Source organism: Stegodyphus dumicola, chromosome X1, assembly GCF_044657685.1.
Source record: "Stegodyphus dumicola isolate Sdum_Otavi_A_Nest chromosome X1, ASM4465768v1".
Lineage (NCBI taxonomy): Eukaryota > Metazoa > Arthropoda > Arachnida > Araneae > Eresidae > Stegodyphus > Stegodyphus dumicola.
The window spans coordinates 93,315,994-93,334,055 of NC_140780.1; the positions used below are offsets into that span (position 1 = coordinate 93,315,994).

Genomic DNA, 18,062 nt, shown 5'->3' on the forward strand with positions numbered 1-18,062 from the left:
TTGAATTCGGAGCATGATGTCAAAAAAAGCCATTTGTACAAAAATACAAGAACTTTCGTTATCAGAATGCTAAGAATTAAAATTTAAGTTGGAAATATGTGACTAATAATGGTAAGTAACCTTAAGCTAAAGGTGATTTTTTTGTTTCATTTGCATGTGTTATAATGAAACCTCATTATAAAAACCTCATTACTTATGAGGATAACCCAGTTAATATAGATTCTAAGTCAGTCATGCAAATATTATTCTGATTTGATGTTTATTATCTTATAAAAGTTCTAGTTACCATTTTCAGAAGCAGAAACTTTTCTGTGTTGAAATATCCAGTTGCATGTATATTTGCATGATTTCCACTGAAGTCCTTTTGGGGGTAGGGAAATGGTACTGTATATTACTTCAGATCAATTTTTTTAAATCAGATGTTTTCCATAATTCAATATAAAGTCCAAGATCCAGACTCATCGAGACTGGTGAATCTGGATTTCGGAATTTTTCTAAATTTTGATCAACAGTTTAAATCTTTTCCTTGGTTTCAGCAATTTAATAAATGATCAGTTTAAATCTAGTAAGATGAGATATATAAATTATGAAATTAAAAATATGAAATAGTTGTTTCCGAAATATTGAAGCATTTATGACCTTATGGGAATCAAAATTTACCAAAAATAAAAAAAGAGCTCAGTACTTATTTATTTCTTTTATTAATCATTTTTTTTTTTTCAATGTAAGTCGTTACAGTTGCTTCATTTTCTTGTGCTACTACTTACTCTCTTCTGAATTTTATAGATAGACATAATTTCTTGTCCAATTACAAAGTTCTATTATTCAAGTCCTCTAATTACCATGTCAAGAATTTGCACTAAATTGTAAAATAAAATGTTTTCATTCTCAGCGGTTTCTATGTCACATTTTTCATTATCAGTAGTGATATTTTCTGCATTTATAGGTATAGTACAGAATTTGCTGTCCGGTAGTTGATTAATGATTAGGGCATTATTGCCATCGAATACTTCTGTTATGTAACCTGCATTTATTACCACTCCATATTTTTTTCACAAGTTCTGTTAATTTTAAAATTTCGCTTTTCGAATGTAATATCTGAAAACGTCAAATTTGCGTCTATAAATGAAGTGAGAATATGCTGTACTCTATTGTTATTGTTTCATAAGATTGAAACTGATGCATCGATAATGATTGGAGGGAAAACTCGCAGCTGGCATGATAGTTAAAATGTCATTTTTATTTTCAACAGGAGCAATTCTTCAGAAATACATTTTTGCTTAATTGGAACAATGCTAGGGATGCTAATGTGAAACTTACGTTTTAGGTAATAGAGGCATAGCAAAGAGACGGAACTTTCTTAGACAGAGTAAGCAGCAAAAAGAGCTGTGCATCCAATTCCAATTGCTTTCGCTCGCACTTTTTCAACTACACAGAGTTATTACCAAAAGTTCAGCGTTGCCAAAGGCCAATCACGGTAGTAAAATAAAAGAGATGTACTTTAGGTACATCTGTCACCCGGAGGCACAAAAACTTTCAGAGCTTGGGTCTTGCATTCCTGGTCGTGGTGGCAAATGTTGCATTCAAAAATAACAAAAGTCATAATTATAAAACGTAGAAAAAAGCTGAAAACTATTTATCTACCAAGACGGGTTGTGATGTATGGTGCGGGGAATTTTGACCACATATTCAACAGTAGAGTATAATCGCACAGGCTTCTAATAGAAGAGTAGGAAGAGATTCTAAGGCTTTCAAAGAAATTATGTGAAGTGATCAAAGTTTGTTCATGCATGGCCTTTACATTCAGATCCTCCTGAATTTAAGAGTTCCTCACAAACCACGGTGAGTTCACAATCGCTCTAAGTATTTTATTTTGTATTATGTCTAGTTTAGCACGCTCAGTCTTGTAGGCTGTCACCCATGCTGGCACTGAGTATAACATAATCGGTCTGATTAAGGAAAGATACAGTGTTCTTTTGATTTTTATCGGTAAGTTAGACTTCCCGCCGATCAAGCTGTAAAGGGCACAGAACGCAGCATTTGCTTTTTCCGCTACGGCTGTAACATGGTATTTAAAGGTGAGCTTGCTATCTAAAATAACTCCTAAATACTTATAGGAGTCAGCCATCGGAATTGCATCGTTTTTAATTTAAATATCCATATTAACAATTACATTCTTCCTGTAGCGTTTGTAAAGCACAACACAGCATTTACTAGAATTTAAATTGATTTTCCAGTCCTCGCACCATTTCGTAATGATATTTACTTTGAATTGCAGTTTTTCCATTGCAAGAGGCGGGCTGACAGAATCCGTAAGTATGACCGTGTCATCGGCGTATTTTAGAACCTTGGAATCCAAGGGATTTGGGAGGTCATTTATAAATATATTGAAAAGACAGGGAGCAAGGACTGCTCCTTGTGGGACACCACTGTAAATTATCTTTTTCATGGAAATTGCATTTCCACACTTTACTAGAAATGTTCTACGGTAAAGATACGAAATCATAAGTTGAATAAAGCTGACCATTAGCAGGAAATTGCTGAACTTATGGATAAGTCCTGCGTGCCACACTCGATCGAATGCCTTTTCGAAATCGAGGAAGCACGCAGCGACTGCCTTCTTTATTTGAAAGTTACCTGCAATATATTCAACCAGATTTAAAATTTGATGTGTAGTAGAATGACTGCTTCGAAATCCAAATTGCAAACTGTCAATGAGGTCAAGTCTCTCAAGGTGATTGGTAAGTCTGATTTTTATATAATATAGTCTGATTTTTAGAACTCTTTCAAAGACCTTTCCCAAAGCAGGAAGCAGACGAATTGGCCTGTAACTAGTTATTAATTTCGGGTCTTTACCCGGCTTCGGAATTGTAATGATGATGTTGTGCTTCCATTGCTGGGGGAAATATCTAAGTCGTATGCAGGCATTAAAGATTTAGCTGTGCATAATAGTTGCAGTAGTATTTATGAGTTCAGAAATTCTTTGTTTTAATCCTGAACAGTGATTGGGCAAAAGTCTACAGCTATGCAGATGTTGCAGGAAAAGCATAATGTAACGTGGTGCTATAGGGAGCTTTGAAAAGGGGATGTATGCAATTAAAATTAAAAATTTTTAAAGTTTAAAATGTTGTTCTGCATTCCTTCTTCAAGGCTCCATATTTCACCATGTTACACCATGCATTCCCTGCAGTAAATGTAGTGCAAAATATTTTGCCCAGTCATTGCTCAAGATTAAAACAAAGACTTGTACTACATCAATTATTATACTTCACACTTTCGCCACTTTGCTTTCCTGCTGGCAACATGTTGCTTAGCCTCTCCTAGTTAATTTCAGTTAGTTAAAATGTAATTGTGTATCTAAAATTGTGGGTCATGTTTAATCCCCCTAGATATGCACTAAGAAATTCATCATAAAAAATAAATGTTTAAATACCAACCTGTTGTGCTTCTTCCGAAATTCTATCCACTACTCCGCAATTTCCATTCATCTGTGCAGCAGTTTTTCTGACTAAAAAGTGACTGGTTTCAAAGTTCTAGCATTGGACCAAAGAATTATTGCATATATGTATATATGATTTTAGTCTGTGCAAATCTTTGATCATGCTTGTGGCTTGATCTAAACTGCCTTTCATGCTATAAAGTCATTCACACTTTTGATTCAAATTTTTTTCTTTGTTTTTTACTTTAGTTCAGCAAAGTGCATCATCATTTTATTATATATAAACGCAGAAACAAAATCAGTTGTTCAGGAACATATCTCGTAATTTTATGTTTAGAAACACTGTTCAAAATGATTATTTAAACATCTTTTCATTAGAAATGTATACATTATAAGTTAAATCATTATTCAGTGTATAAAGTTGACTTCATGATATTTCCCATGAAAAGTAACACAAACAGTGATGGAACAAACTGTAAAGGAGTGTTAAAAAGTGCAATAATGTGACTGTGGAAGAATGTTACAAAACATTTCTATGCTTAAAATTTTATCAGGTAATATACATTTTCTGTATAAACGTGACTACAAATTTTGTGTAGTATAACAGTTATATATTATTTTTGTATAAGGCCGTACTTTAATATGTTTTGTGAGTTTTTGCTCAATAACTTTTATTATAACTTTTATTTTTTGCTAGGCAAAGCTGGAAAGAAACTTGATGAAGCAAAGGAACGATATGTAAAAATTACAAACAAACTTCACCGTCTGCACAATGATTATGTTATTTTGGTACACGAAGGAAAAGAATATGAAAAGCATTTACGTACAACCCTTTTACCATCCCTTCTAGAGTATCACCAAAATGTTCTCCAAGAAACTGTAGATAGATGGTTAGTTTAGTTTATGTAAAATTTTTATCAACGTATCATTACTGTATAATATTTGTAAGTGAAATGTTTAATTTGAGAAACAAATTTGAATTAAAAGTTATTCAAACATGTTTTATGCATTATTCTTAAAATAGTACTTGTTTGGTAGATAGAGCTTGGAAAATGGCTTTTGTTGAAGATATTATTTTTATTTAATTTTGTTGCCTAGTTAGTGTTTAACAGGATTTTCTTTCCTTTGTTCTAAAGGAAAAAAAAAATAAATACACAGTTCTAGTGAATAATTGGTTGTATTACAATTGTTTCATTAGTTTTCCAGTGGATTGTGGGTATTTTAAACACAATATTATGTAAAATTTTTCTTGGATTTAAATCTTATTGATGTATTGCATATTTTGTTATCATTAACAAATTTTTATGTTTTTCTTAACTTCATGTGATTCTGTTTTTTAATCTTTTAATTAGATTAATCAGCAATAAAAATAATATGCATCTTGTTTTTTTTTTTTTTTTTTTCTTTTTTTGTTATAAAAAATGCAATAGTATCCTGTGTATTTTATACAGCTGTTTAAATTTTAATTTTCAGTCTTGTAAAGTCCTAGTTGGAAAAATAATTTTCATACTTTTATAATTTATGATAAATCAATCCATTACATTAATTCTTAATAAAAAAGATACAAGATAGCCTTTTGTGTCATATTTTATTTTATGTCCCTATGTCTATTTCATGGTATGCTTAATTTGCCTTTTTTTCATTTTGGCATAAGGAAAGAAGACTCATAACTATATTATATGTCCACAGCTGGTGTATTCTACAAGAAACGTTATCAACCCTCGAGTATTTGATAACTTTAAAACAAATACATTGGATTCTACAAATTTGGAAAGAAAGTTACGATTTAAATTTATGAATTCCTATGTTTAAAGTTATGGCAAGATTTGTCCTATTTTACATTGCTTTACTTTCTGTGGCATGACAGCTTCATAAGAAACATTTTGTCAGTATTTCATGAAATTTCCACGTGTTTAAAAGTTATCTGATAATTTTATGCTTTGCTCATGATATTGATTGTATATTAGGTGCTTGCAGTACATTTATGTCAGTTGTATATTGCCGTATATGCTTTTTATTACCATATATTTTACACATATACAAAAGTTGTTTTAAACTTGCTTTTACAGGAAAACTCTAATGTTACAGTTTGCTGCTTACACCGACTTTTCAAATGACACATTTCGTTCTTTGAATATAAAAATAAAAAAGAGTATCGAGTCAGTTGCTGGGGAAGATGAATACAAGGATTTTACTGACAAACACAGGTAAACTTTGCTTCTTATGTTATGTTTTCTCGATAAAGGTTTGCTCATTGTTAATTAATTCTTTTCATTGTATGCTTTCTGTTTAGATCAAATCCACCTCAACCTCTTGATTTTAAATTTGATGAAACTCTTTTATATGACTACAGTGGTTCTTTGAAACCAAATCAGTTGGCTCTAGATGATATGACATTTGATGCTTTAAAAGAAAAGTAAGTTAAGGAATTAATTGCTTTAAAAGAAAAGTAAGATTGGATTCATAAATTACTGAACTCAGAAACTAACTGAACTATATGAAAAAGTTCAATTTTCTGAATTATTGGCGCATTTCTTACATGCATCCTTTTTATCTTATTTCGGTGATGACTGATGCAGGGAGTTAGTTTTGTGGATTTTTTAGAGATTATATGTTTTATGGAATAAAAGCTTTAAAATCTACATGTATTTAATTTTAGGTTGCAAGATTTGAAAGAAAAATTGTTCCAGTGTCAGACATTAGTAAAAGAAAAAGAGCTGGAAATAGGCCAGTGTGAAAATGAAATAAGATCTGTACGAAAAACATCGGAAACAGAAAACATGTAACGTTTAATTTTAATCTTTTTAATTCATTAAATCATTTTGGTGATTTAATTTTCTTATCTCATAATTTCTCTTTAGGCATTCTGTGAAGCGACGTGCCATTGGTATATTGCGTAAAGAACTTGGTGAAATCAAGTGCCAAGAGCAAAGGCACCAGCAGCTGTACAATCTTATATCAAGTTGGGTTAACAATGTTGATCCTAAAGACCTTCCTCCTGGTCTTGAACTGCCTGATGTTTCGTCAAGTGACACAGTAAATTTTGATTTTTTATGTGCATAAACAATGTTTTATAAATGGGTCTAATTACAGCGGACAAACTTTATTTTTAACCATATTCTTTAGAAAGAAGATGATGCCTCTAGTCTGAATGCTTTGGGAAGGAGATCTGCACGAATAATAATGTCAAAGTTGCGGCAGCCATTTCATGCCTTTCATAAAAAAGTAAATGTAAGCTCTCATAATAATATTTACTTCTTAGCCTAAATATTATGTGGTTTTCTCTTCTTGTTAAAGTTGTATGTTTTATTGTGTACATGCTTTGTTAATGCTGAGTAAATTATCTCTAAGTAAGCTTACTGTGTTTGAGAATCTGATATCTGTTCTCTCAGCAGTGGAGCATTCTATGTTTGTGAAGAAATCTTCTAATTGCTCAAATTTTGTTTAAATTCCATTACACTTAGATTAATTAATTTTTTAACCAAAATTTGGCTGTGATATAGTATTTCTTATTCTTAGCAGTCACACAAGTTTTGTTGTAGGAACCTGTATGAATAGCTTATCACTGTTTTATATGTTATGAAGAATCTCTAGAAGTACTGTTCTGAAGATGTTTCTGCTATTTGAACTCCATCTTAGAAGCTCAAGAACTTTCTTTAAAGTCATAACTCCATTAAATTCTATCTTTCATGTTGGTCAGTTCTTCATATATTTTTAGAATTTAGTCATTGGAATTTTAAGCAAGTGTTTGCAGAACTTATTTTACTATTCAAACTGACATGTTAGTTAATCTAGTAAGTTTATTGGGTTCTGTTATAGTTTTCTTTATTGCATTTATTATTATAATCACTCAAAGTAGTACTTTCTGATGCAAGTTCTAAAAGAGATTGTCTAAGAGTAGTGAATTTTCATTAGTGTATCATTTGTCACTTCTACCTTTCAGGATTATCTGCTAAGCCAGTGGCTCACAAACTTTTCTGAGTCATGTTAAACTCATGTTATTATTTAACATTTTTTGTTTTACTTAATTAACATTAAATTAGTAAATAATATTACGGATTAGCCAGCAAATCACTGCACATTTTCTCAAGTCATGGAATTAAACTGGAGATGTCCACCCTAATTTCCGTTTCCATGTTGATTTTTGTTCTACATTTGCTTGCTAAGCCAGTGGCTCACAAACTTTTCTGAGTCATGTTAAACTCATGCTATTATTTAACATTTTTTGTTTTACTTAATTAACATTAAATTAGTAAATAATATTACGGATTAGCCAGCAAATCACTCCACATTTTCTCAAGTCATGGAATTAAACTGGAGATGTCCACCCTAATTTCCGTTTCCATGTTGATTTTTGTTCTATATTTGCTTTTTATTACAGCCACCACCGAAAACCCAGCCTCACACAAATCTGATATCAAAAGTGACATTAACATCCACTGATTATTTGTTGATCCATTTATTGAAATCCAAAATTATGTCAATTCCATGTTGCCAAATTTTTCTTTCAAACTGATGAGATTCTTCTTCTGCAGAAGTAAATTCAGATGGAGCACCAATGTTAAATAGATCTTGAGTCCATATAAACCTATTAAAATTTTCATTTTGGTAATATTTCTCAAGCCAGATAATTAGCTGTGATAATTGTATTTCAAACATGATTTTTTTATCCTGAAAAAGAGCAACTTCTAGTGACATCAAAAATTGGTGCAGTATTTAAAAAACGGTGTTTGCCTGCATCTTTATTGAATTTTCTTCTTAAGAATTTGATGTTTCCCCCCCGCCAAAAAGCTGATATTTTTACCATTTGCCTTGTAGAGAATATTATTTTTACTATATATATAACTTGTGGCAATTCCTAAATTAGACTTATAAGCAACTTATTGCTATATCTAAGATGAAACATAAACTTCAGATTTCTTGAAAAAGACCGTTTAATTTAAAACTAACGAAGTTGGAAGAGAAGTCACACCTGGTACTTGCAGTTCAGCCAGCAATTATGGCAAGAACTCAAAAGGAGAATTTTAAAATTTAAAACTAAAATGTAAGCATCTGTTAGCCAAGTCTACACACATAAATTGAAGTGCTAAAGTTGACTCAGGCTTACACTGGTGTGAAAGTATTATTAGCTATAATAAAGCAGTGCTGTCAACAGAAATTTTTATCTTTGAATGACAACTAGTAATGTCGTCTTCGACAGGCAGAACAAGTTCTGTCTAAACAATCTCAAACCCTCACTTAAGTAGACAAAAGCTAATTTGCATTCTGGCAGGAAAACAGAGAGAGGTGACGGTAAATATTCGGAACGTAAAATAACTGGTTAATTAACATTAATAAACCTTGCAAACTTCAAAAGGTGCATGTCTTTTTCCCTGCAGAGAAAGATTAAGGGAATTCTGTTTTTCAGAATTGTCATATAAATATGCCAGTTTTATTAAACAAACGGCTTCAGCAAAGTCCTCTGCATCTTTGTATCCTTTTTTAAGGAAAATAAAAATTTCTTGCCCCAGTTAATGTAAGTGATAAAACATTACCTCGACACAGCCATCATGCTCTGCTGTAATACAACAAAGTCAAGTGTTTGATTCCCATATCCTTCCACAGTTTTATTTTTTTTTTAAAAAAAAAAAACCTTGTTTTCAATGAACAGAATTTTATAAAATTCACAATATTCATCATACACTCCAACACCTGACTGCAGGACTTATATACTTTGATGCAAATGCTTCACTGTTAATAATTCAATACATCCACATTGCATTTGCTGATTTGCTTCAATTAAATGCATGTAATCTTCCATAACAGCCAGACACGGAGTGAGCTCCATCAGTACAGACACCAACACACTTAGGCCAAATCAAATTATTTTCAGGTATGAATGTATCAAGAATTTTGAACAGGTCCTGAGCCTTTGCTCCTGATATTTTTACAAAACAAGTCTTGTGTAATATTATCATCTATAAACCGGCATAGCATATTGAATAAGCATTCTTATTATTATCCGTAGTCTCATCTAGCTGCAATCCAAAATTCACTCATCACACTTAATTTTTTTCAGTTAATTATCCTTGATATCTTCCACCATCTATTGTATTTTCCAACTGTGTTATTGGACAAAGATACTTTTAAAAGCAGCTTCCCTGCAGACTCATCAACCATGATGTTCACCATAGCTGCAGCAGCCTGTAGAATAAATTCTTTTGCGATGGTGTGAGAGTTCTTATATTCCATGATTCTGTAAACTACATTGTTAAGATGATAGCAAAGATTTGTGTGGTATTCATGCAGTTTTTAAAAATATTTTTTTGTTGTTTCTGTTCTTTTTACTTCCTGGCAGAAAAATCATGAATTTTGCCAACCATGCTGTGGTAATTAGCATCTAAATGACACTTCAGTTTACTTAGAAACATACATTCTGCTGCCAACACTTTCATGCACATAGTGGTCTCTTTTCAAAATTCTTTTCTGTTGACATAAAACCAAACTCTTAAATAACCATCCTCATGTTTACAATATTTTTATTTCTTCTCAGTCCTACCACTGGTTGAAGACACTTTCTTTATCTGTACCATTACATTTATTTCTGTTCAAAAATCAGTCCATCATCAAAGATACAAGAGCAAAAAATCACAAAATTATTTATCAAAGACAACAAACAAATTGTAATATAGTGAACTAATTTATATCAATTTTTATTGATATGAAGCACTGAGTTCAATTTAATTGGATTTAGATTATAAACCATCTGACTGAATCGATTGGATAATGCTTTCCGCAAGGTCTTTAAGAGTGGTCCAAATTTGTCAATAAGGATCCATGCATCTCGATATGGCTATATTACTGATCAATCTAATTTGAGGACACTGAATAAAGTAGAAAGTTTATGCGTCCAATGTAGAATAAAGCTCTACCATTTCAAGATGTCATATTGTAAAAATTACACTCTAAATATGAGTATTGTTAAGAAAAGAGAATGGAATGAAAATGTGTGAAATGATAGATTATGTTGTATCCAGCTTTGTATTCAAAAATTTGCTAATATCATGTCAGTCATTCGACCAGTCGGAAGACATCTCTAATTTTTACAATCATAGCATTCCTGATGTGCCAATAAATAAAGACAGTACACTAAGGAGAAGGGGCTCCCAGACTTGGCTTTCATTAAAAATGCATTGCATGTTTGCATGTTTGTTTATAATGCTCTAACCTATAGATAAGATCCAAGGAAGTATAACCTCTTCCATTCAGCCCAGGGGGACAGATATGCTCAAAGTCCGGGAATAAGAACGCTAGTCAATAACACAATCACCAACAGAGAGAACGTAACACAACATGGTCTCTCCCAGTGTTGACCAAGGGGAGCCAAACCCCCAAAGACAACCTTCGATATCTAATCGTGTAACATCTCTGCAACCAAAGGGCAAACAAGACAGTACCAGTAGTCCCTGCCAATAAAAAAAAAAAAGATGGCTCTAGTCACCGTGAAGACTGATTATTTAGCCCAGGAGTCAAGTCTGTCTAGGTACAGGTCCTAACCAGGATACCAGTAGCTGTCTCCCAGATGACCTGGGGGTGGGAAGTAGGTAAAGACAGTTCAGATACTTCTGTCCTGTATGTATTGCCAAAGAAAATAACTTAACAAGATGAGCGTTAGCAGAAAATCAAGTTTTTACCATTGCATTAGATTCACTTGCTTGCAAGAATTCCATTCAACTAGCTACAAATGAGTGGAAGATGATGAGAGAGTTAGTTCTATTTGGTTGCAGAACAAAGCCTTCTATCTCTGTGTAACTTAAGGAAGAATCAGTCTGTAACATATCAGGTTGGTAGTTCTCTGTCAAAGTTGTTTCATTGAAAAAAAAGTGGTCCTTAAGCTTTCATTCCTCGTTGGATACAAATACTGTTGGTTTTTGTAGAATCTCCTTTCATTTGCTCTCCTTTTTATTCCTGACCCAAAAAAATATGGGCATTATGCTTCTACTCTTTGCTTATTAAGCAGAATTATTGCCTCATTGCTAAACATTGAAAACTTTTTAAAAATCATATTTTTCAGTTGATGCAGAAGTTATTATATTACTCATAGTTTGTAGATATTAAAAACTGCAGCAACTGAAGTGAGTGAGATTGCATTTGCTAGAGCCTTCATAACATCATCAGCATCTCTAAATCAGTACTTTCATTTACTGATTCTGCTTTTTCTTCTATTTCAAATGGATGTCCTGAATGTTTTGCTTTGTAGGGTATCCCTATTAACCCCAATCTTTTCTTACAATTGTCTAATACTATTGTGAGATGGGAAAGTCAGTTTAAATATTTTTAATTAGGGTGGATTGAACAAAAATAATTCATTTGCACTTTGTAAAATATAATGCATGAATTGTTTCTTGCTCTGATATCACCAGTTTCCATAGTGCTGTCAGAAAGCAAGTAGAAAGAGAGTAATTGTGCTGGGTGCATTAAAAAAAATTTGCACATGTTCTTTCATAGCATGTGATGCACATGAATTTGCTAGACATATGATATGCCTTATGAAAACCCAGAAGCCATTTTAATACATGTTGTGTGTAGCTTTGTGCAAATTCTAAGGCCTAATTAATATTTTTAAAGACGTTTTGCATTGTAAGTTGTAGATGAAATTAAGTCAAAATTTCCATGCTTTCTGACAGTAAAAAAAAAAAAAAAAATTTGGTTAAAAAAATTTTATTGTTCAAGAAGTGATAAAATTTAAATATAAAATTATATGTTATTCTTTGGGATTCTGAAAGTTTATCAGGATCAGATCAAAAAATAGTTAAAACATTGGAAAAGATGATCATAGTGGAATTGAAGAATTAACTGGAAGTTCATACTTCAAAATACATTATTAAGGAATTTTAGCTTTTGTATACAAGGTATCTGGTATAGCTAAGTGTTTGTCTAGGGAAACATTTTATGCCTACAGGAATCAAGAATTAGGAGCAGAGTGCACACAGAACAATCTTAATAGTTGTTCTGAAATGGAAGTAAAAGGCCATTCTGTACTGCCATCACTTCTTAAATAGCTGCGGGAAAATTCCTTAGCAATGTTAATTAACAGATCAGCTCATACATACATTTCGTTGTGTGAATAATTTAACTGATCTATCACCTAAAGTAAATTTGAAAAAAAAAGTTAACATATTATAATAGATGACAAAAATCATTGAAGTTATTGAAAATAAATTGTTATTTTTTGTCTAAACATTTGTCTGAGTTATTTTTTCAGAAAAACAGTAAGTAAAAATATGTAGTTTGAGATTTAGTATGAGGAAAGAGAATATGAGAGACTAATTTTTTCTTTTCGCAAGAAGACCCACTCATTTTTTAATGCTTTAACTTCCTCCTGAACAACTGTAAGTGTTTTGGCAGAATGCCAAACAGGCTTGTTTATGCATTGTCAGACTATAACCATGCAGAGATATGAGTATACTTAACAAAAAAGAAACTCTGCATATTCCTTTTTTGATCGATTATTGAAATTTTAGCAGCTGTATGATGTGGCCATGTTAAGTCAAAAATTACTATATATTGTTACTTTTATGCCTTATTTTCTGTATAATTTGGAGAAACAGCTTGATATATTTTATATCATATATATATAAAGAATTATGTATATAAGAATACATCAGTACATAATGCATATAAGTATATACAACAGTTTCCAGGTTGATATATTTAAAAAGGAAGAACATTTTAATAATGTTTCTTTCAGTATGATCTCTTTTTACCCTAATATACTTTTTATATCATTGAATGAGGAAATCTGTCCACCTGAAAAAATGGTCTGAAGTTGTGTGCTGAAAATGTTCCGTAACTCTTGTTCTTATGCTACCGTCAAGTCGCTTTGTATGAAGGTGAGATTGCAATTTACAGGCCTCATTTCAATGGATAAGTGGTTAAGTCCTGTGAACGTTGGTAGTTCAGTCTAGATGGGTAAAGCTGGCTACATGGGTGCTTTTTGTGGTTTTCGTCATGTATAAATGGAATTTCCTTCCTCCACAAAGCTATTCTTTCTATTAGGCAAATAGTCATTTTGTGTTTTGCTGTATTCAACTAACCAAGCATTCAATTTTGATCACAGATATAATTACTTAGAAGTAAATATGAGCTGTAAGGGAGGTGGTTAAAACCTTGAACCCACATTATGCATATATTGGTGTTTTTGAATTGCTGAAAGTCAGGCTATCCATCTTGCAGAAACTTTGTTCATGTAGAATATATAAAACAGTTATTTAGACAGATGTAATCTACTTATGATTTTGACTGAATCTCCTATTCCTTAGCATTTCCTTCTGGATAATAAGAGCACTGAGTACTGATAATTTGACCAGACATAAGTTATAACCTAGGCAAACAGATTGGCTACATGGCCAGTGTTCATGGTTTTCCTCATGTGTCTGCATTACATTATAAATAGTATATAAATATCAAAAATTGAATTTAAGACAAGTATTTCATATAATTTTGCACAGTCAATAGTGGATTCTTCATTAATATAGTCCAGGGCTTTTATGGCTAAACAACAAACCCATGATGTAAATCCAATTCAAATTGCATTTTAAACAAATCTAAACTAGCTAAATGTGAGAAGCAATAATGAACAAAATGTTGCTACGGAAGTAAATCAATTAAAAGCAGAAATTGGAATATAATGAGATAAAAATCGCTAGATTTGAAAACTTCATTATAGAAATTATTCAAATTACAAGTAACAATCATAATAAAATACAAAATTCAAAAATGAATTAAATATGTGTATTGCAAATGGTAAATTGAAAATTATAGTAATAATTTCTGAAGCATTTGTTAATTACAGCAAAGTGGCCAAAAGGTGAAAACCAATTCTAATAATCTAAAAAATTCTAATAATCTAAAATCAGTGTATTTACAAATAAATGTAACTTCTATTAATTTGGAGGAAAAATAGAACAAAAAAATAGTAATAATAGACATCATATATACCAGTGGCAAGCTCTACAGATAAGTAAAATTATACATGCATCCGTAGCAAGCATCTAAGACAAGTTACAGTTATTAAAGAAGCAGAAAGTGAAATAAGTAGTCAAGGTGAAAGAACAGAATTCACCTTATATGCATTCCAATATCTTGAAATAAAATTAGCAAGTAGGATATTTTTAAATTATCCTTGCAAAATCCTATTCTTTAATAATAATGGTAACAGTTTTTGAAAAATCCTTAAATAATTGCATAAATTATTCCACTTCACAATTCCATTTAAGGTTCAAGTTTAAACAATCATACGTATCAGTGATTTAATAATTAATTTTAAGTTGACAAGTGTAATTTGGAAAGCTGTTTTTTAATAAAGCTTACAAGAATTTTAATGTCTTTGAGAATATTAATTGATAATTTTAATTCTTTGATAAGTTCATGAAAATCTGTGCAAATATTTTCATCCTCATTATTTTATTAATAACTGAATATGGAATTTTGTTATTAAACATGTAATGATGTAATAGTTTTAAAATAGAAAAGTTTTTTATTTGTTTATTTTCAAAATTTCGATGTAGTTTTAGTTGTAGATTTAATTATCCGAACAGTCCACCACTTTACTCGTTGTTTCAATTAAGTCAGAATTTTTTCTTTCTTTCCCATTTCATTTTATGTATTGAAAGCAGCAATGCAGCAAGTGTAGATGTATGTTTGAGAAAATTTAAGACAATCAAAATTGTATTTTTTTAATCAAAAGAAATAAATTACATAAGATAGTAGAATAATTAGTCTCCATTGGAATCCTACTTTTTATATTTTATGATGAACCTTAATACAGTTACTGTTAAGTATGCAGTTGAGGTAGGTAGCCCAGTCTTCTAATAACACTTTCATTTCCTGGAAATAATTTACATGTCAATGAGGCTGTTCAGTACTTCTTTACGTGGTAAGATCAAGGTTTAAATGTTATTGTTATGATTGTCATATTTAAACCTTGATTTTTGGTGATTTCTCTAATACTTTTTTTTTTCTGTTCTTTTTTTAATACAGTGGTTATGATTGATTAAACTGGCATTTTTTTTAAGAAATCTACAAATGATCTGCAAAAGAATATGAAATATGTTTTTCTGTTTTGTATTTATTCCTAATAAATTGACTGCAGCTCACTTATTATTACATGGGTTTATTTGAATTTGTTTCATTTTTTAATTATTTTACTGCATATGTATGCATCTTTAATGAAAGTAATATATGTACAATCTACTTTTAGAATACATTTGATGAATCTTTTACTTCACAAGGGATTAATCAAAGTTACTCTCTTACAAATCCTGGCCATGATAATGTAAGTTTTATTCACATTTGCTTACAAAAAATTAATATGTAGCTTGCATTTTATTTACATTTAACATTGAATTTTTAAGCTACTGGTGTATTTTTCATCTGCTGCTAAGAATGTTAATACTGTGTCAGTGGATACTGTTATGTGTTGTGAAACTGAATTCCACTCTGTATTGCAAATGGTCCCAAAAGCTGTCGAACAAGTATCATTCTGATCTTAACAAATTCAAGTAATTAAGGTATGATCTAGTCCAGGGATGGGCAAACTATGGCCCGTGGGCCAACACCAACCCGCGGATAGAATTTTAATTTGTCGGTCTGAGGCAAATTAGAAGAACTACAGGGTGTTTCGTAGATCATGGGACAAACTTGGAGGGGTGGTGGAGCGTACTAAAACATGCATTTTTTATAAGAATGTAGGGTCTAAAGTAACGGGTTAAGGCAGGAACGAAAAAAAAAAAAAAAAGACACGAAAGGAAAATGTGTTTATGTACAAAATCAACGCAAAGTGCTTCTTTGTAGCAATGCAATATTCACAATAAATGTTCGAAATTGCGACCACCAGCAGTAATACATGCTTGGTAACATCGCAGAAGGGATTGCCGAACATTTTGAAAACAGGCATTTTGCTCACGTTTGCAGCCGCAATGGACAGTCGTGAAACAAGGTTCTCCAGTGAGTCAACAGGAGTCTCGTAAATGATGCTCTTCAGATGGCCCCATTAAAAAAATCCAAGCTGGAAAAATCTGGCGAACAGGATGGCCATCGAACGAATCTACCATGGCCAATCCATTGGCCCGGAAATGTCCCATCCAAGTAATTGTGGACAAGCACATGGTTATGGGCTGGTGCACCATCATGCTGGAACCACATGCAATCACGAACAATAGCTAGAACATCCTGCAGCAATTCCGGTAGCACCTCTTGCAGAAAAATAATGACATAAGCCATTTGTACATGCAGGTAAAAGATAATAGGCCTATGTAATGAAGTAAATGAAGAGAAGCTTAAGAATTATGAAGATGGCTTGAAAAAACTGCATTTTGAGTTCAAACGCAGAGTTCAAGATTTCAGAACAAATTTCAAAATGAATTGGATATTTTTACCATGCCTTTCAACGTAAATTGCGAAGCAGTGAAGTCAGATTTGCAGCCTGAATTAATGGAGTTGCAATCTATAAATAATTTTAAGCAGTTGGTTTCTAAATATGACAAATTGAAAGTTTTACAAATCATTATCAAAAGCAAGTTTCCCAAATTTATTATCTCACGCCCAGAAAAATCAGTGCTATATTTGCTTCATCTTATATATGTGAACAAGTGTTTTCAATTATGAACCTTAGAAAGAATTATTTCAGAAGTAGACTGACAGATGAGCATTTAGCCTTGTTCTTTAGAAGCAGTACGTCTCACTTCGAACCTCAGTATAAGGAACTTTCAAAAATGAAATTGCAATTTCATTCATCTCATTAATATATTAAAATTGTAATCCTTTTTTATTGTTTTTCAAATTTCAGAAAAATTTTATCTTGGCCCGCCAAACTTTTTTTTTTTCGATTTTTGGCCCGCGACTGAAAAGGTTTGCCCATCCCTGATCTAGTCAGTTAAGATAAGTCTGTATGTATTCTTTGGTATAATCTTTTATATAACTAGTGCCAAACATAGTATTTATATTTTATAGCTTCTTTTAGATAGTTAAGGTATTAGAAAGACTTGCTTTCCATCTTACGTGGTAATACTTTTATATCCATATACTGCTGTGAATTAGTCTTACATTAATGGTAAAGAAACCATATTTTATGTGTGATACAGTAAATGTATGTTGAGCTTAAAAGTTTCAGTAAAAAATTCTGTTTGTTATTACCAGGTTTTCTAAATTATCCACACTAATTTATTACTGTGGATGATTTAAAATACTATGAAGTAAATATGATGACCCCTTCTTAATCAGTATTCCATGTCACGTGTTTGGCGTTTTTGTGCCCCTATGGTTGGCATCGAATGTCATGCGATGAAGAAAAAATTGCACTTTTGGAAGTGAATTCATTGCTACTTACCCATCTCATTGTATTTCATGATTATTTTTTGTGTTTCTGAATATTTTTAAGAGTTGGTGCAACTACTTCTACTCCCTTCACATTTTTTCAGTGAAATTTTCTGCTTCGAATGGCAAACAGAATCATTTCGTAGTTTCTGGAAGTTTGCTTTCTTCAGTTATTGTTGCGTGTCTGAATAGATATTATGATGGATTCAGAGCGAGTCCAAGAGCACTGAATAAAATAGTCAAGTTTTTTTTTTTTTTTTTTTTTTTT

At 31.7% G+C, this 18,062-nt stretch overlaps 1 protein-coding gene across 3 annotated transcripts in view; it reads left to right on the plus strand.

Moving 5' to 3' along the window:
* The window catches only part of LOC118185264 (tyrosine-protein kinase Fer-like), a 120,953-nt gene that overhangs the window by 53,056 nt on the left and 49,835 nt on the right, over nucleotides 1-18,062 (plus strand). For 2 of the 3 annotated variants that reach the window (XM_085808283.1, XM_085808285.1), the window contains 7 exons: nucleotides 4,137-4,329; nucleotides 5,509-5,646; nucleotides 5,733-5,855; nucleotides 6,099-6,221; nucleotides 6,301-6,475; nucleotides 6,566-6,670; nucleotides 15,681-15,755. In XM_085808283.1, the coding sequence (XP_085664409.1) occupies nucleotides 4,137-4,329; nucleotides 5,509-5,646; nucleotides 5,733-5,855; nucleotides 6,099-6,221; nucleotides 6,301-6,475; nucleotides 6,566-6,670; nucleotides 15,681-15,755 (932 nt within the window). The remainder of the gene's footprint in view (nucleotides 1-4,136; nucleotides 4,330-5,508; nucleotides 5,647-5,732; nucleotides 5,856-6,098; nucleotides 6,222-6,300; nucleotides 6,476-6,565; nucleotides 6,671-15,680; nucleotides 15,756-18,062) is intronic. The other variant, XM_085808284.1, reaches the window with a different exon arrangement.